At 41.9% G+C, this 20,456-nt stretch overlaps 1 protein-coding gene across 2 annotated transcripts in view; it reads left to right on the top strand.

Annotated features, from left to right (window-relative positions):
* Positions 1-20,456, top strand: part of LOC310957044 (cell adhesion molecule DSCAML1-like) — a gene marked incomplete at both ends in the record, with an annotated part of 54,829 nt that overhangs the window by 4,471 nt on the left and 29,902 nt on the right. For both annotated transcript variants that reach the window (XM_083927454.1, XM_083927455.1), the window contains 2 exons: positions 6,151-6,471; positions 9,341-9,487. In XM_083927454.1, coding sequence (XP_083783580.1) covers positions 6,151-6,471; positions 9,341-9,487 — 468 coding nt within the window. The remainder of the gene's footprint in view (positions 1-6,150; positions 6,472-9,340; positions 9,488-20,456) is intronic.

Below are 20,456 nucleotides of genomic sequence, written 5' to 3'. Positions count from 1 at the left end.
GAAACCTTGCATAGGTTATGACTTCTACCTCTCTGACATACATATTCATGCATGGCTCTCTGGCAGGATGTATAAAATAGTGGCTGCGACTCTGACAGCCTCAGCTTTAGCGGCAGCAGCACCGTCAGTGCTCAAACACCTTCCAGCGAGGGCTAGTTTTCTCTCTGGTGCTGTGTCTGAACGAGGTTGATGAAACCTCCTGGGTGCAGGTGACCTGCTGCAGTAACACCCACACAGGAACCCCTACAGCTTTGGTCAATACTGATATCAGGGCACTGACTGTCCACACGCTGCCGGGGTAACATCTTTGTGAGTGTGCATGACGGAGAACGGGGGTGTCATCGCAATGTCACCACAGGGTGGGATACAGTTGTCTCAAACAGTTAAAGTCCACTTGCAAGTTTTTATTGTATTCCTATGAGGTAAATCAGAATAGATTAATGTAGAGCTGAAACAACCTTTGATTTAATATTTGTTCATTGTTGGAAAATTGAACGCTAACTATTTTGACGATCAATTATTCGTTTCAGCTTCTCTCACGGGAGGATTTGTCACTTTTCTCTGTTTTCTATCACTGTAAGCAGAATATCTTTGGGCTTAAGACTGTTGGTTGGACCAAATCACACAATTGAAAAGAAATTCACATTGATGATGAAAATAAATTGTGATTTGCAGCCTTAGATTAGGTGGGCATGTGAGCTGATGAGACTTTAAACATGGATGACAAGATAAAGATTGGTTCAGCATTATTTTTCTTTTAACTCAGATTTTAACCCATGACTTGATAACAATATGTCCATAAGATTCAAATCTATTAGAAAAACACTATTCTAACTGACAAACACTGTCTGTGTTGAGTTCAGAGAAGATTCAGAGAGGTGTAAAAATATTAACGGTTGCCTGCTGTAAATTCAGTTTAGCGGTTGGTTGTAAGTTAGTCTGGGAGCATACTGGTTTGAACAGGTGTTAAAGTTGTACTCAATGAGAATTGAGATAGCTTGTTTTCAGCAGCCTCTTTGGCAGTAAGATGTAACTGCAGGTGAGCCTGTTTTCTCAGAGCCTCCATCTTGTCACCTTCTCGGTCACTATGTGTGTTGATTTTTTTGCTCTTTTGTAAACTTTATTGAAACACATTCACCTCTCTACTTCCAGATGCCCCCCTTTATGTTACCCTCTTAAATCCACAAACACACACACACACACATGTTCTTATTACACTTCTGCCCTTACTACAAGCCTGACTCAGAAGTTGGAAGTTCCCGATTTCCGATTACAGATGAACGCAGCATAACGTTAGTGGCGATCGGAGCCCACAGGTCACTAACATGGCGGCTTATTTAGTATTTGGAATACTCGGCAAAAAAGGCAAGTAGAAGCGCTTTCATTAGTGGGTCAGTTGATCAGTCATCATTGATTTAACTCTTAGATAGATAGGAACTTAAAAGAAAGTTAAATAGATATGACCTATGATAGTATGACCTTCAAAAAAGGCCTACTACATGCTTTTTGTGGTCTGTAATCAAAAAATCGATCATGTAAAGTGTTTTCTTAATTGACTGTTGGAAATTATATTTAAGTAGGCTTGAAAGAAACACACACAAAAAACGTATTAGTTTCCTAGTATATGTTGGTTTTGAGATTACAATTGACAGGCCACACACAGACACCTACTGTCCAGCAACACAAAGTGCAAAACAAATCTGTCAAAACCAAGATGGCTGCCATAATGGCCACCAACGCTGTGCAGCTCAGGAATCTCTGGCCAATACTTCTAAAGCAGGAGCTCCTTGCTGGTAAAATTATCGTGTTGTATCAAGTAACATATAAAGAGTAATATAACAAGTAATACAATTGTTAAATTTCAAGTATTGATTTTATACATGGAGGGAATTACAGTTTATCTTGTGTGCACTAAAGTGGACATCATGCATTGGCTTTATTTTGAACTACAATTTGCTTTTACTGCAACTGTGTTCTTCTTGAAAACAGTTAGTCTATTATATTTCACTATAGTCAATTTAGATTTTCTGCAGATTAGTTCCATAATGTGAGTCTTTATTTGTTGTGTGCAATGTGTGTTAGAAATACTTTAGCCAATACTGTCTGAGGATGATGCTGGTGGCAGTGATGATGTACAGCTGACAGAAAAGAGAAGCATTAGCAAATGCTAGCAGAAGCTTAGTGACAGTGGAGCTGAGGATGCTAATGCATTAAAATATGTTAAAATCAGCCCGTTCTCATTCTCAGGGCGTCAAATACCCCCATTTGTCACGCACCTTATCATCTGATACAGACGCATTAAACCCCCCTGAGCTAACCATAACCAAGTTGTTTTGTTGTGTAAACCTGTTTTAATTCACAATGTTTACCACGCATTCCCCTTGTTTAAAACAGTGACTGTACTGAGCCTCGCAGGGCTACCCAATGACAAGTGACGTGAAAGGGTCCTGAAATGGGAAATGAGAACATGTTGGTTGCAATGCGTGAATATAAATTTTTGAATTAGTTTGACAGCTTTAGAACTATACTACACTGATTTAAAGTTTTTTTTAACAAAAAATATCTAATACAAATTTCTTCAGTTGAAAACTCCAACACATGCTAAAAAATATGTCATGCGTTTTTTTTTAAACATAACCTGAGCTGTTTCACCAGGGACATAGTTCGCTGATGTACTTCTGGTCATGAAGATGAATTTGATTACGGAGGTCTGCTGAGGAATAATAGCCGATAGATTCAACATTATAAACATTGAACAGCCATGACAAATATACGTTTACCATGCAGTCTCTGTTGGTTACCTCACCGTTGGTGCATGTGGCATTTTGTTTTTTTGCCACATGAGCCATGTATACAGGTTGGAACAGGTGGTTTGTAATGTTTCGACTGTTGGGTTTCAAATGGAGTGGAAAGTCCGCCAGTCTGGCACAAACCTGACTGTGCCAGTTGAGTTTTGGATCACACCCAATATTGCTGTCCCTGACCACACCTAACCAAACAGCTCTGTTTCACCATATCGCTGCATGCTTGGCCACTGCTGGCTTGTCAGGCACTTATATATTATTTTGCAAACTACAAACTTAAATTAACGCTTTTAGCATACACTTTCTTTTTTCACGTCTATGTCATGTAAACATATTTGCTACATACTTTTAAGCAGCTTTTTTTTTTGCAACATGCAAATAATTTTTTTTATTTGAGACAATGTGGCAGAAATTTGGTGACTAGAAGTTTCTAAATTTAGATTGTTCAGTGGGTCACTGTTGTTAGGTTAATTTGTTGCGTTGTTCTTTATTCAGTCACAGCTTTCAAGTGCCAGCGCCACCATGGCAACCCGCGCTGTCTCCTCTCAGTGTGACTGAGTGCTGGGAGTTGGGAGTGTGTGTGTGTGTGTGTGTGTGTGTTTGTGTGTGTGTGTCGGGTGAGTGCGTGTGTGGTTCGCCTGGTTTTGACAGGCTCTGAGTGGTGGGAGTTTGCTCTGATCCCCTTTCTATCCCACTTCCCGCTCCATCAGTCCCAGTGCTCCCCAGCCCCCAGTGCCCAGGCCCCCAGGCCATATAATCTACTGTGTGAGAGGTTCTCCTGCTGCCCAGCCCCCCGAGCTCTCAGGGTGACCCCCTCACTCCTCCACTTTAGTCCTGTCCCCCCATTGGGAGATTATAGATATTGCAATCTTTAATATGGGCTTTATGCTCAGGGGCCATTATCAGTAATCTGCAGAGGGGAGGGAGTCTGACCTGGTTTTTGCAGCCCACCACTGGACTGCCAGACACATTTTCATATACCATCTGTAACATTCTGCCCAGCTTTATCAATCTCTACTCTAGTAACACTTCTTTGAAAGGAAGCTGGAATTATTAATGAACCCTCCAGGATGGAAGAGATCGCTGCCTCTTTCTTCAATCTGGCACACTGAGCTTAGTGCCAGCTCAGTGACACTGTTGATTGTGGTGATTGATTCTGTTAATGTTTGTCTGTATACATCACCCATAGCTTAACGCCGCACTTCATTAAAGATCTGGGCTAAGCAGAGTCTTAATATTTGCTTTCACTATTGATTTCTTGGACTTTATGAGTCTCTGTCACAATATCACTTAACTTAACCGTCACTGTTGGTTTTGACTGCCACAACTATTTTGGGTATTATGCTTCGTGTACCTGTGAAAACCGAATCACAGCAGTGATATTTCTCTCTCGTCCTCTCCCCTCAGCCTTACAGCATGATATCACGATCATTTTGGGACATCATTAAGCTTTTATAGCAGAACACCCATCATAAAGACAAATAATGCAATAATCAATCTAAGCATTGAAACTTCTATCTGACATTAGCTGGTGTTGGTGATCCAGGACCACGGGGGGGCGGGGGGGGGCAAAACAACCTTTGAGATTTGAAAGAAATGAGTCAATCAATCAATTAGTCAATAGAAAAATAATGGCCAACTATTTTGAAAATAATTAAATCGTTTTCAAGAAAAGGCCAAGTACTCCCTCTTGCCTGTCAGGTGTAAGAATAGATTGAATATCTTTGTGTTGTGTTTGACTTGAGTGTTGGTCAGACAAAACAATCTATTTGATGGCATCACCTCAGGCTGAAGAGAATTTTGTAGCTCATTTTTCACTATTATCTGACATTTAATAGACCAAAATGATTAATCCATTCATTGACACAGACAAAGATTTGAAGTTAATCAATAAGGAAAACAATAATTGTAAATACTCTATTAACGTATTTTGCAGTCATTTCTCTAACTCCATTGTTCTTGATATTTTGGTGACATTCAGGGTTGAACTGTGATGTATTGGACATATTCTTGAATACATGTGAATCCCTGAACTGTAACTGTCCATTCATGTAGGTTTTCACAAGATGTTTCCAGGATAGAAGAAACGATCTGAAATGTTTTGTAACTGCAACATGAACATTTTGTTTAATTAATGAATGTTCATAAGTAAGTTTAAAAGCACAAAGACCATCTCCCAAAAAATAAACTTATGGGACCATCGAAACACCAGGAGCTGTATTAACTGATGATAACATATCAAATAGGTTAACATTGAATCATTCAATTAAATGCAGTTTAATCAATCAAAAGCATAAAATCAAGATATTTAGATTCTACCACTGAAAATTTGCATTTATTTTTATGTAATACATTTTGGCCTTGTTCTGACAATTCCACAATTTCAACAAGTGTTATTTAACAGGTGAAAAAAGAAAAATCCATTTGATCCATTTTGTAAAAAAGCAAGACAGAGTCCTAATTTTAAATGAAGACCACATTCACTTGAGTGGTAATTTCATCCAGTTTGGATCAAAATCCTGGAGCCTTCAGCATCTGTTAGCATCTTCCATGAAGTTTTACAGACTTCCTGTGCCGAGCTGAACATTACCAGGGTGAACATGCGGTGGTGTGGTGTGTATTAGATATCATTTAGAAGCAGTAGTGGTTAACGCCCACATCTGTCCATCAGCAGTGTGCCCCCCCCCAAAAAAAATCTTCTTTATCTTGATCTTTCCTTTTATGACCCCATATTTAAGAGACTCCCCCTCTCCCCCTTTCGTCTTCTCACTCTCCTTTCTCTGCTAAAACTGTATGTGTTTAATCTGAATGCCAATGAGGAACATTCCTGTATACGTGTGTGTGTGTGTGTGTGTGTGTGTGTGTGTGTGTGTGTGTGAGTGTGTGTGTGTGTGTGTGTGTGTGTTAAATATGTAAGGAGATTAAATAGACTTAAATCTCTGCGTCTGGCATAGAAATTCCAATCACATAACCTATCATCGAGTTCCCTCTCTCTGTCTTTGTTTGTGTATGTGCGCACACTGTACAGAGGTAACAGGCTCCTCCTCCCTCCGATCCATCTAAACCATCACAGGCTTTAGCCCCAAATCCCTGGCTTTCTGGATCACATGACTGATGTTTGCAGCTGGACATTTGACATATATTTGTTATGATTATTTTGCAACACATTTGAAGGGCATTCCCATTCTGCCCATTTTATTGTCCATTAATGTGATGCCGATTGCTTTAAATCAGTATTGTATATGTGTGTTCACAGAGTGTGTACGGCACACGACAGGTGCTCATCGTTGGCCTCTCACCTCCACCTGGGCCTGTTAAGTGATGTGTTGTTTGTTTGCCCCTACAGTACACAGTGAGGATGTGGGCTCCACCAGGCTGTACTTTGTGAATGCCTCCCTGCAGAGGGTCACCTACTCCAGCTCGGTGGGGGTGTCCCTGCCCTGTCCAGCAGGGGGCACCCCCAGTGCCATACTGCGCTGGTATCTGGCCACCGGCGACGACATCTACGACGTGCCCCACATCCGACACGTGCACGCCAATGGCACCCTGCAGCTGTACCCCTTCTCGCCCTCCGCTTACAACAGCTACATCCACGACAACGACTACTTCTGCACTGCCGAAAACCAAGCCGGCAAGATCCGCAGCCCCAACATCCGCATCAAAGCTGGTGAGTTGAGACCACAGTCACTTTTGTAAAAGTAGCTTTTACTATGTGTTTTGTCCTTTCATCCAAATGTAAAAGAGTTTTGGTGACTGAAAATAGTACATTTTGAAAACTCGGGCCAGGCGAATGATTTTTAGAAACTTCTTTTTCAGTGTTGTCAAACTGTGAGGCATCACAAATGCTGTGACATTTCATGCAATGGCAGACGTGACCAATGTCTTGTTGATTCTAACATTGCTAACAGGATTTTTCACATGTGCACAGATGTACAATCACTCTTCCACTATATTATGAATCAGAGGTGTCTGAATGTGCTACGGAGCAGTTTTTGCACCGTTGCAGCAAGGTGGCCTTCCCATTGCTGGGAATTTGTTTTAGGACAAAAGTAGGGGAAAAGTTTTAAAGCTAAATCAAAGGATCTGAAAGATTGAGATCAAACAGCTCAAAAGGCCAAAATGAGACGCAACACATGAGGAATGGAGCAAAAAGAGATGGTTGCGAAAGCATAAAGTAGAGCAGATGTGATTGACAGCTGCAAAAAGCCCCGCCCACACACAGAATCACCTGCCCTAAAATAGCCCGCTCGACCTGAACACAGATTGACCTAGAACACAGTCTACAGAGAGAACATCTGCATCACATACTACACCGGGCCACGGCCTTTGCTCACACCTATTTGACTGAGCTGGTGATGAACCACTGCACTTTATACCGACATAACCCATTCAGCTCCATCTACTGCATGGCACCAGCTGGTAGGATGAAATCCAAAACACAACCCTGACAGTACTTGAAGTTAACTCCGATGTGATTTCAAAATGATATAACCAGATCAGATGAGGAGAGAAAAGTGTGACAATAGGTCATATCACATTACGAGATCGGTCTCTCATAGTCCTTTACTTTTTCAAAGGGCAGTGTCATGAAGGCCTCCAGGAACTTAACAGTCAATTAGATATTTTTAAAGGAATGCTTTTTAAAGCTTTGCGACATGAGAAAAGTAATTCAACACGTAGTGATAAGGAGTTATGGTTCTAAGTTTCAATGACCTTATCAACATATTTTACAGCTATATGCTAAGCTGAAACAGAGGAATTTGAATTTATAAACTAATTCTTACAACAATATCTCATGTCTCTTTTCAGTAAGAAAAGAGAAGTATGTCGAGGCATCAGTCAGAAAAGAGAAATATTTGATAAACACTAGTAAATCTTATAAGCGGTCTATTTTTGGACATTTTGACCAGAAGCTGCCTCTGTTGCCATCATATTCTCATTTCTGTCCTCTTCCTCCGTCGCTCTTCAAACTGTCCTCTTGTGCCAGACTAAATATAGCCACAGCACACTTCTTTAATTATCCCTCATTAACAAACCTAATTGGCGCTTTTCATTGATTGGACCGTGTGAGGCTGCTTTAATAAGCGAGACCTCATCTAAAGTAAAATGGTACGTCTGGGGGGGTTATATTCCTGCAGAACCTGCAAAGATACGTGAAGAAGAAGGTGATTTCTTCTTTTCCTTTTTTCTTTTTTTTACCAAACAGACAGTTACATCAAACGGCAGCTGGAACACAACTACAGCTGGATGTTAGTTAAACTGCGTCTTCTGTCCCGCCTCCTCCTTTCCATCATTCATTCAGGCCAGTCAGTCCCTCCCCCTTCCCTCCTGCCATCAACATCTGTTTTCATATTCTGCCTCCCAACACCGACCTGAACTAATACTCATATTCATTCTAATACTAATACTAGCGCCAAGTTGAGGATTTGAGCCAGGACTCTGAGCTGCATGCCAGCCGGTTGCTGCCTTCATTCCCACATGACCCAAAAGCCTGGCCTCAGGAGACGAGGGATTAGCATGAACCAAACATCCTGCAGCCAGCGGCCTCTGTTGGGCTGCGGCACCTCTGTTGCACAGGTTATAGTCAGACAGGATGTGAACGCTTTGTCGCAGGGTTCAGTCTTGTGTCTATTGTGTTGTACTTGCTCTGCCATTGAACAATAATTGACAGGATTCTAATCTGAATCCTCTTTACCGCTTCATGTACATTTCTAAACCAAATCACATCAGTGTTGGTTCATTCTATATTATTTCCGAAGAACTTGACAGATCTGCTTTATTCTGCTCGAATGTTCAAAGGAGATGCAAATTTCCGTGCACTTGCATGTGTTTCCCTCAGCAGCAGGAATGTATGCATGCTGTCATCGTGTCTGTTACCAGGGAAGGGATTCCGAACCAGTTTCTTAGCAACCTTCGGATACGTACTAGCTTTCATGTGATTTTGCTAATGAGTCCCAGCTCATTCACCAGAGTGTAAAATATTGCATGAACCTGCATAAACTGAAGCACCCTTCAGTTTACTCGATTTGAATGTGCATCTCACTCTGTTATGTCCTGAATGAAGTTCTGTGCAAAAAAACAGGATGTCCGTCTTTCGTGATGATGTCATGCCCAAGCTAGGAAATAATTTCAATGATCATCTGGCTTAATGGCAGCTAGTACTATTTATGGCGAATGTGGAGGCAACATTAGAAGAGTTCAATCAACACGCGCCAATGAATTCCAGTTCTGTGGTAATTGATGAAACAGCGATTTGCTCTGGAGTTTTAGTGTGTTGTTTTTTAGGATGTAAACACGTATATAAACAAGTATATTTGTGTTTTTGTCCCAGAACAAAAAGGCTCACATTGTGATGATATCCTCAGATAGATGAAGATATTCTATGTAAATACTATCTTTAAATAATAACTTTTATGTAAACAAAAGCATGTTCTATTTGTGTCTGGAAGGGAAATCTTCTCAAAAAAACATTTACACCAAAATGGTTCACCACACGTCAAGCTTGAGGTCTCACTATGATTTGTGCATTTTTGTAGTTTTCAGGGAGCCCTACACTGTGCGGGTGGCAGACCAGCGCTCGATGCGGGGCAACGTAGCTGTGTTCAAGTGCCTCATCCCCGCTGCCGTGCAGGAGTACGTCAGCGTTGTGTCCTGGGAGAGAGACACTGTTTCCATCGTACCAGGTAAGACATCACATGAGTGGATCTCGATTCTGTTGGGGTGGGCAGGGTGATTCATTTCATAGGATTTAGATCTTTACCCAACGCTGTCTCCAAGAAAATTAAGTTCCCATACAACAAAATTACAATTTAATGCTCATGCTGCTTTAAACACAAAGTTAATGTGGTGAACTGGAACAAAACTACTTGGTGAGGTTTAGAAAAAGGTGATGCTTTGGGTTATAATAAGCACATTTGTAAGGTAATTTATGTTACATTCGTAAATTAAGTACATTATGTACGCAAGTCGACGCTGACTTTTGGTTTCACATGGTCTCCTGGGTGAAATAGTGTCAAACTATTATGAAATGTGTTCAACAACAACCATTTTTTTTTAACATGACTAAGATGAAAAGATGAAAAAATGGCACCAATGGTATTAAACACTAACTGTGACAACATCAACATGCAATATTGTTGACGAAAAAAGGACGAGACCTTATTTTCGTCAACTACCACCTTTTCTTTCCATTTCTCTCTCTCTCTTTCTCTCTCTCTCTCTCTCTCTCTCTCTCTCTCTCTCTCTCTCTCTCTAAAACACACCTCCAGGGCAGCCGCACTCAAGCTAACTAAAGTAAAAATTATTAGTGAGACTTGATTTACTGCAATGTTCAATATAATTAGATATCTAAAAACAACATTGGACACACGACTAAGACTAAATTAACGACAAAAGTAATAAAGAAAACATTTAGAGTATGTCAACAAAAATTTAACTAACGTCGTCAAAATGCTAAATCTGAAATAGCTGTCCTGTGTTTGTTTGACCCTCCTATCTGGCCTGCCCCCCCCCCCCCCCCCCCCCCGTGCAGACTTTGATTAGAAGCGTTGTAGTGATACGTCAAAGACACATGTAATCCAGGATGAATTATGTTTCCCTTGAGTCGTAATTGAATGTATTCATTGTATTTGAACGTAATTTTCTAGGAGACAAGGTTGCTTTATCTGCTTTGTGTGTCTGTGTTTGTGTGTTTGAGGGTGACCGATGCACCGCTGTGCTCTATGTTTGACCGAACTCTTAACTCGTGTCTTCTGTCGGCTCACTGTTCTGGATCACTGGATCTGCTCCTCCTCCTCCTCCTCCTCCTCCTCCTCCTTGTCCTTCTTCCTCCCTGCTCAATATCTCCTCCCTCACTCTCTCTGCAATCACTGCTTTTACATCTCATCACATACAATTGTTTCCCCCTTACATCAAATCCTGCCTTTAGATATGATTGACAGTGCATTAGACAGACTCCGTTCCAAGTCACATGACTATTTCACAGTTTCTCCTCATCAGATCTATTCCTGTCCTCTCCCTGCTTGTCTTACCACCATGTCCTTGAAGAACAGGGCCACAATTAGAGACATAGGATGTCAATAGGACTGGGCCCCCACATTCATCTTCATTAACCTCATTTGTGTGTGTGTGTGTGTGTGTGTGTGTGTGTGTGTGTGTGCAAGAGAGAGAGAGATAACTGTAGTGTTCAGTCTTTTTTAGTTTTTATGTTCGTGAATACATGTTTTATCATGTGATTATATACTATTTGTAATATATGTTTGAGATGTATGAATGATTATTTTCTGCATCTAAAATGCTTGCAATAACAATGTGGGAGAGAGGGATAAGAGGTAGAGGAGAAAAATGAACCAAAGGAAGAGAAGCAAGGAGGGTAGTAGGGCAAGAATGGCCTCAGGTCCTAGCAGATGGCGTTTTATATTATATGTATGCAAAACACACAGACACTGTGTCACACATACACATGCACAGAGGTTGCAATCATTTGTTATTGTCAGGCATTTAAGTGTGATTTTTTTTAACTTCATTTTCAGTTTTTATGCACGGTATTGTACTGTTTTTATTGTACTTTGTATTACATTGTTGTCTTCAGTTGCCATTGTGGCAGAAAGCTGCTCCATTACAAACGCATTATTTGAATTTAACAAAACATCCTTGTAGCACTATTAAAGCTCTGATCCAAGGATTACATCACATTTTAGCGTCTTTCTGCTCCAACATTACTCCATGCCTTAATTTGACTTTATTTTTGGCTGCATACACTCACAAAAATCCCTTTTGTCAGTTAATTCTTAATTCTTAAAGAATTGTTATTTGATGTTTTCAAATTACATTTTAAATCTTTTTTCCCCTCTATTCTGATTTGGTGTTTTCACTCTACAATCAAGAGTGATTCTCCATTTACCTTTCCTCTGCAGTCACTTTTTACATCAAGAGTTTCTGTCATGTTTAGTTCACAGTGACCTCCTGTGCTTCCTAAACATGAATACAGTTGATCTGCCTTGGATGTACCAGTCCTCTGCGTGTGTATTTATGTTGTTTTTGTATGTATATGGGATTCTGCTGCTGCTGCTCCTGTGTGTACCGTCATGAGGCGGCTGTGTGTAATTAGGGGTATGTAGGTCAGTTGATGAGCAGTGAGTGTGAGGATCAGATGTTGAACATGATGAGCTGCTCACTGAACTTTCCTTTCCCGACCACAGCGGGCGCACACAAACACGACAAGCACTCGCGATGCGGCCGTGTTCAACCTTGACCACGACCTCCGCGCTAATCAACACGGTGACCTCATCATCCTTACAGCCAATCAACCTAACCTCTAAAAACACGACACGTCTGCAGAACACGTTCGAATCTGAATATTGTTAATGCACTCTCACATGGATGCACGACAACTATGCCAACATGCACACAAACAGTGAACATCAATACACAGTAGATACATGTGGTTATATAAACTGTCCAACGCGGCATTTCGGATGCTGCTATCAACTCCTCCGTAAACCATCTCTTTGAGTTGCTCTAACGTCACCGGTCAAACTCTCTTTCTCTCGCTCTCTCTCCCCCCGCTTGACCAGCAAAGGACTGCCTGGATAGGTCTAATGAAGATGTGAAAATTAAAATTGATTTTGTGAGTGAGAGCCCTCCGCATGCGATTGAGCGGGTGGTTGCCTGTCTGGCCTTTCACTATTTCTTTGCTTAAGAAACACTACGGGACGAGTTGCAATTGATTTTGAGTGAGTAAATCCATATATGTTATGGTTCTGCACACATGGATCTGTCTATTTTAATCAAACATATGTATTCCATCATTTTCTGTGCATGCTTGTTCCTGTTCCTGGGCCTTTGCCAGACTGCACTGGGCAGAATGCAGGAAAACACTTTTCAGTGGTCAATCATACAGCGAAGAGAGTCACACAACTGACGTGCATGTTATTTTTTAGCTGTCCCTGTGGTAACAAATACTCTGCCTGGGATGCTGTCTGGTATTGTATTGATAAAGAGGACATTGTCCGCTGAAATCCTCTGCAAACAGCAAGTCAAGGCACTCAACCATCACTGAACTTTCTTTGAATTGCATAAAAACAATACGCTAGTGGGCTTTGATCGGCTGGTCGCATCATTGCAACACAAAAGAAGTAAATAGGATCGGTTCTATTTTCCAGCTGCACGAAGGTTTAGTGCTGGAGATTTCATTTGGTTCAATACATAAACTTATGTTAAAGATGCATTCAAGTCATCTACCCTCAGAGCAACATTTATAACACCACGGACCTGCGGCTGAACCCACCCTCTGAATACAAATAAGATTATAAAAGTGAATCTATATTTTCTGACTCACCTTCCCTTCATACCTGGGCCTGTGTACGAAGGAGTCATTATGTGCAGACCCTGATGAGTAGCACGATCACATACTGCTCTGAAGGTTGAGTTGATGACATAACACAATGCAGCTGTGACCTCCGAACCCCACACGTTCCCCATCTGGAGCCATGTGTGTTTGTGTGTGTGTGCGTGTGTGAGGGTCCCCCTGCCTGTCCCACTTTCCTGTCCAGCCAGGACAGTGAGGGGGTTTAATAGGGGAGGGGTGCAGGCAGACTGACCTATTTCCCTCTCACTTTCCCCGTCCCATGTCATCCATGTGTTTAAGCTTTGTGTGTGTGTGTTTATGAGTGTGTGTGTGTTTGTGAGTGTGTGTGTGTGTGTGTGTGTGTGTGTGTGTTGTGTGTGTGTGTGTGTGTGTGTGTGTGTGTGTGTGTGTGTGTGTGTGTGTGTGTGTGTGTGTGTGTGTGTGTGTGTGTGTGTGTGTGTGTGTGTGTGTGACCCTCATGAGACAATGGAGGCCTGCTAGTCTGAGCAGCGATCTGAAGGAGGAGAGCTGGAGCAGAGACAGAGAGATGGAGGGTTTGTGGACGGGAATAAAAAAAAAAAAAACAGTGGGACACAGAGAGGGTTCAGCTTGCAGATCGAGCCCGTCAGTCTAACCAGCAGAAAGCTAATGAGTAGCTCCGATGAATAGAGACTGGACCAGCAGATGGCTGCGGCCACATGGTGGTCCACAGAAGATGCCTAACCATGCTCCGTCTAATCCACCTGCCACACAGTTTGGCCTTGTTTATGTATTTGCACAGTAATTTAAAACACGTGCCAAGAAAACCCTGAGCTGGAAAGCGATGACAGAAGGGGAAAAATTACAATTCAAGATGAGATTAGAAAAAAAAAACTCTTGACACACAGCAACATTTCACCTACTCATCCTTTGTACTCTTTTTTACTCTCGTCCTCTCTTTTTCTCTCCATCTTGTTTTACCCCCTCTGGGACAAATTGTACAAGATACAGATGTGTTTTGCATGCGTATACACTATTGACAGACAATGCATGTATTGTGTACATTTGCAGAAAACTGTGAGAGGTGTATTCGATCTCATCAGTCTTGTTAAGTCCCTGTTGTGTTGAAAGTACGGTGGGTTTAACCTGTCGGTATGTAAATGCAGCGTTATCAGGCCTTTATGTGAACTTGGTTCCTAATGGGTGTCACCGGGGGGATGAGGTCACTTACAGGCTACATTACAGATCAATCCTCTGCCCCTGGGGTCCCTGCTGGAAGTCAAACGGTTCAACAGAGACACAACCATAAACATACGCACACATACACATAGGGGTTAATTGGGAGCACCTGTGAAAATATGGTTTAAAAAAATAATGATATTAATAATAAATTACCAAAACAGCTTCCAATCAAGTTTCTTTTAACTGACTAATTGATAAATCAACTAACTGCTGTAGCCCTAGTCGTTACCAGTGTGTCACTGGCAAATAGTCGAATGAACAGAATATGAGAATCAATTTTATTTAATTTTTTTTTTTTAAATAATCTGAACAGAATAAAAGCACATGCTGAGATGTTCAAAACGAATGGCATCAGTCTGCTTCTTAGTGACGTTGAAGACAAAGTGCTCACAATACAGCAAGCTTGGTTTCACATTCCATGAATAGTTCACAGCACGTCATAGCTGCGTGTACATGGTTGCTGTTCGGACCCTAACATACACCAAATATGTGTTTATTAAAATATAAGTATGAAATATATATTGAGGTGAACTTAATAAGTACGATGTCATATATGAAAACATATATATGTGGCTCCAATATGTATTTGACTTTTCTGCAACAATTGTTTAACGTAACGTTTCGTCACACTGCACACACTGCAGCTTTTCTCTCAGTAATTAAAAAGTTAGTGTCATAAGGCTCCGCACAGGTGCAGTGAGGAGAGAGGTGAGAAAGGCAGAGGGACCTCATGGAGAGCAGTCGTGTAGGACACGATGTCTGTTTGTAAATCTGTGCTTTTGCACTCGGAGCAGGAATACATTAATAGATACACTTGTCTGGGACACAGCATATTCTTGTAAACACTGCCCTGACACACGCTCGCTTCTGCAAAGTACAAATGTACAAGCCTGCCCCCTACACACACACACACACACACACACACACACACACACACACACACACACACACACACACACACACACGCACACGCACATACACACACACACACCCACACACACACACACACACACACACACGCATCCCCCCTCAAAAGAAACACAATAAAGCCATTTTCAGTTTTTACATGAAGCTGCCGGAATATGAAGCGCTCATTAAACATTAACTCAGGATACATTAAGGCGGAGTAGCGCTCTGCTCTGCTGTGTGACGACTGTCCTGTTGTTGTGCTCGGGCTGCCTGGCTGCAGCAGGACGTGGTGTGACAGAGGAGGACGGGGAGCACGTGGTGTCCCCAGGGCTCATTGAACATAACCCCATCGACTGTTGCCCTCTGTCACCCCCCACCCTCGAGTCTCACACCATCCCTCCCTAACCTCTCCCTCCTCTGTCCCACATGGCACACAGCATGGCCATGGGGGTTACTGGGGGACATTAATGACTAAATCATACAGCTGAAGGTGCCACTGCTGCTATTACATTCACATGCAAACATATGGCGGTGACAACAAAACCAACAATGAGCAGCTTCTAACCAAATCGAAGAAATGACAAAACAACATGGTAACATATTACATTTTAACTGCTCAAATCCACTTTACAGTGCAAATACATAACACTGCAGTTTTCTTCACCTCTATTTCTTCTTTCACTTTCTCTGGATATTTTTGCCCCTCTCTCATTTGCCCTAGTGTGCTGAGAGCGATGGGCAGGAACAGATGGGGTGCTGGCAGCCATCTTTTACTCAGTCAGGTTGAGTAGGCACGTGGGTGGGTGTGTGAATTAGCACAAACAAGTGTGTGTGTGTGCGCGCAAGGGGCACAATAGGCATAATTATCTCTGCTTGAGAGGCCCAGTTTGGGGGCGGGGGGGGGGGGGGGTGGTGGCTGGCGTGGAGAGGCGAAGTTCAACAATGGCTCAACCACGGGCTTTGTGTGTACAGAGCAGAGGGCTGACAAGTGTCGGCTATTATTGACTATTTACACACTACTACACACGCCTGCTCACGTGCACATAACACAGAAGTGTACACACTCTATCGCTGCCTGTCTGCCGCCGTCGCTCTGCCTGCGTCGCCCCCTGCCTTTTTTTCCTCTTTGTGTCTCCATCAAACACACTCAGGCTCGCACACACACATGCAGTATTTGAGCATGTTTACAGTGCATCAGTGTATCAGTGTCAATCAGTGTAAGAGGGAGAGATGGGGAAGCCCCTGCGAGCACATCACTCTGACAGAAATCTGGCCACTATCTCGCCCTTCAAGCCAGGCTGTGTGAGAATATATCAAGTGATAGAGAGATGGGAAGAGAGGGATTTGGGGAAGTCTGGTTTGGAGTCACATATTTTTAGGATTTCTAGTCGCGTGGCTTAAAAGATCATTACAGTTTATTAAAATCGGGTTCTTATTTTCTGCTTTTGCTGTTATTTCTACTGGTTGAGATAACGTGCATGGAACGCAAAGATTTTTCTACAACAAGGTCTGATGGGACAGACAAGTCAGAAAAAAAAGAGATTTGTTGAGTTAGTTTTAACTTACTAGAAACTTTACTGTAGTTTTTCTGTTCCTTGGAAAGCACTTTGTAACTTTGTTAAGAAAAGTGCTTTACATAAGGGCGTAAACTGTGCCTTTAAATGAGCCATCAGGACTTCTGTACACTTGCGATGTTACAACTATACAGTACTATACATAGATGGATAGTGCCGCTACAGCGCTGTTACAGTCATTCCCCGGCTGCAATGACAGTGCAGAGAGCGCGGATGCAGAAAAGCGCAGATGTGGAGACACTGACCAATCAGAGCAGACTGGGCTTTTTCCTGAGGCGGTCTCAAAGACACAGGCGCAAACACAGCGTTTCAGACAGAGGTTGAATAAAGGTATATACAGACAGACCGTATGAGAACAATAATGAATTTTTGAACATTAAAGCATGTAAACATGTTCTAGTTGAAACCCACAATACAAGTATGAACCTGAAAAGCAGCATCATATAGGACATTTAAAGACATTAGCAACACTACAACTTAAGCTGTGATATAGTTCTAACATGAGATACAAAGCACACTGATGTATGAAAGATGAATTGATTGTTTTCGAGGTAACGTTATAATTTATCTTCATATATAGGATATCGTCCAGTCTCGCTCCTGAGTCATCACTGCGTTCTCATCACTGGGAACCTTTTTTATTTATTTATTTAATGAGTAGCTTATTAATGTCTATTTACTGGCACTGTGAAGGATAGATGTTAATCTGCACTGCTAACCACATCCAGAAAGGTTAAGGAAAGTGAAAGCAGGAAGGCTTGTGTCAAGGCTTAGAGTATAAGAGTTGGAGGGTTTATGTGGCCTGGATTGGGTTAAGAAATAGGATTTCAGTAAAGAGGTTTTACCACTTTCCTCCCGCTTTCTTCTACTCTTTTGTTTAGGATAACGAAAGCAGGATTAGTGCCAGGAGATTACAGCAGGCTCTACTAAGAAATTGTATTTAAGGAAATGCTTCTTTACTCAGAAGCTCAAAGCAGCAGAAAGAAGTTTGGTTCTGATTTCCCCCTCAATCTTTATTTCTGTCTTTCTCTCAGTATGACAAGTCCAAATCCTGTCATAACATTTCATGGGATAGTCTAAATTATACTAAATGTATAATTTACATATGGAAAGAAAAGATAAAGTAATATAGAAAGAAAAACACTAGAAACTGAAAGTGTAAGTGGATTCATAGTGCAGACTTCACACTTTAGTCACCCTAATGGAGAGATTTCATTTTTACAGTGTTTCTGTGAATGCAGCTGGTCGTCCAGGGACGTATGGAAACATGATCAGGGATCAACGAGGATCCCTGGTGGTCATCCAAGTGCCATGTTCCTACATGACCTCTCAATCAGACCTATTGATCTGCCTCACTATTAGCTGTCCAAACACACATAAAGGCCAGATCAACACAGCGGGCCATGATTGACGGCAGTGGGCGGGGAGGTGAGCGGATCAGGACTACTTTGGGGTTAATGTGATAGAAATGTCTGAGGAAAATGTTGTTGATGTCGTTTGTGGCTCAGTATGTAAATATGTGTGAGCAAGTCAATAATTCAACATGGTTATAACACAGGAGTTGTTTGCTCTCTGTTTCTCTCTACAGAGGAACTCTGTCAAGGCTTCAGTCAACAGTTTAGCATGTTGTGCATACAATGGGGACGATACAGAGCAAATAGCTGTCACTTTTTTCTTTGACGATCAATAAAAAAACTAGAAGGACACTCGGAGAGCGCAGACAGCCACCAAGGCCTTTCCTTATCACTTATCTAACAAAAGGAAAGAATAATCAGTCCTGCTTTGAGGTGCTTAAGCCTATCAAAATTCATTTTTATTATCAATTAATGTAAAAAAAAAAAAAGTCAATCAATTGAATGGAAACAAACTGGAATCTGTGCTCAATATTGAGATACTTACCTTGAATACTTTCTTTTTCTGCTACTTTTTACCTCAGCTCCTCCACATTTCAGAGGGAAAAATTGTTTAATTATCATATATATTGTCCTCTAATGCTTTTATTTGACAGTTGTAGTAACTTCGCAGATTCAGAATACACAAAACTATCTGATCAGTTTTTTAATTACATATATTATCATACATTAAACTACCCAAATGTATATAGTCAAGAGTCAAGAGATCCCTCTTTATTAGAAGCGTATATATTGAATCAGTAATCACAATAAGAATTTACACCAAGCACCTTTTTGCTGATATATTTACATCTTTTACTTAAGTATGTTTTTTAAAGCAGAGTGTTTGCTTGCAATAGGGTAGTTTAATACTGTGGCGTCTCAACTTTACTCACTGGATGGTTGTGATTGTGCAGAAGCAGTAACCAGTGGGCGTCACTGGCACTTTCAAAATATCAGTGATCCCTGCCTCAGAGGGATGACAGAGACAATTTTGCACACCGCTTTCCAACAGCAGGTTACTGTTGGTGTCTCTGTTGTTGGTGATGATGGTTTCTGCTCTTTCATTTTGGTAAATGTGAGAGATTGTGAGATTTGATGCTTTCATTCTGAGTCTATTTGTGGTCATTTGGCGTGCTGTTATGGATTTCAACTGTGCTTCCTGGTAAACAATGTAAATGCGTGTGCGTGTGTGTGTATATGTGTGTGTGTGTGTGTGTGTGTGTGTGTGTGTGTGTGTGTGTGTGTGTGTGTGTGTGTGTGTAGCAGCAGTTAAGCTCTCTCTCTCTCTCTCTCTCTCTCTCTCTCTCTCTCTCTCTCTCTCTCTCTCTCCATGCTGGGCAGTGACACTCCTCTGCCACCAGCACTCTAATAGGGAGGGACCAGGCCGCTCACTCAGTCCCGCTAATGCAGCTCACTGCCCCGGGCCATGGGCTAAGCTGAAGTACACCACATCTCACACACACACACATACACACACATATGATGGCACCCAACTCTTATCTACTGCTGAATCAAAACAAGGTTGAGGGGCGGGAGATTTTTTGCCGCCGGATGTTTACTTTGACTGAGTGACATTTTTGTAACAAACAGAGTTACTTCAGCGTTTGAGCCTCGTGCGATTAACAAAACAATAAGTTAGTTAATTGGATATCTAGTTGAAGGGTAGGTGTTTGGACCACAGTGGCACATTTCTGTATAGTGCGGTACATCAGGGTGTGTGTGTGTGTGTGTGTGTCTGTGTGTGTGGTTATCTCCCGGGACTCTCATTATCACTGCTGTCCCAGATGTCACCAAGCACATGAAACACACGTCATGAATAATGGAGTCCTATTTCTACATCTTTCCCCATTTCTCTCCTATCCTCCCATCCTCTTCCCCTCCATCCATCGTTTCCTCTGATGCTTCTACTGATGCTTAATCTCCTCGGCGCTCCCTATGTGAGATGGTCCATTTAGCTTTATGCAGAATGGTCGGCCTGTCTGGTTAGGATGGGTTTATGGAGAGGAACATGGCATCTCTGCAGCATTGCGTTGAGTTATATCTATGCAAACAACGTCTTTTGCATACGATCAGTTTTATGTCTGTCCTCGACTGGCCGTTCAGCTTCTCGATACCACCCCCCACCCCCCCGCATCATCCCCTCCCCCAGTGTTTACTGTTTAAAGTCACACAGGGCAAATTGGGACAGAGCAGTCAAGTGAAGCAG

The sequence above is a fragment of the Echiichthys vipera genome (genome assembly GCF_963691815.1).
Source record: "Echiichthys vipera genome assembly, chromosome: 14".
NCBI lineage: Eukaryota > Metazoa > Chordata > Actinopteri > Perciformes > Trachinidae > Echiichthys > Echiichthys vipera.
The sequence above is the reverse complement of the archived record's forward strand: the minus strand, read 5'-3'. Positions and strand labels throughout refer to the sequence as shown.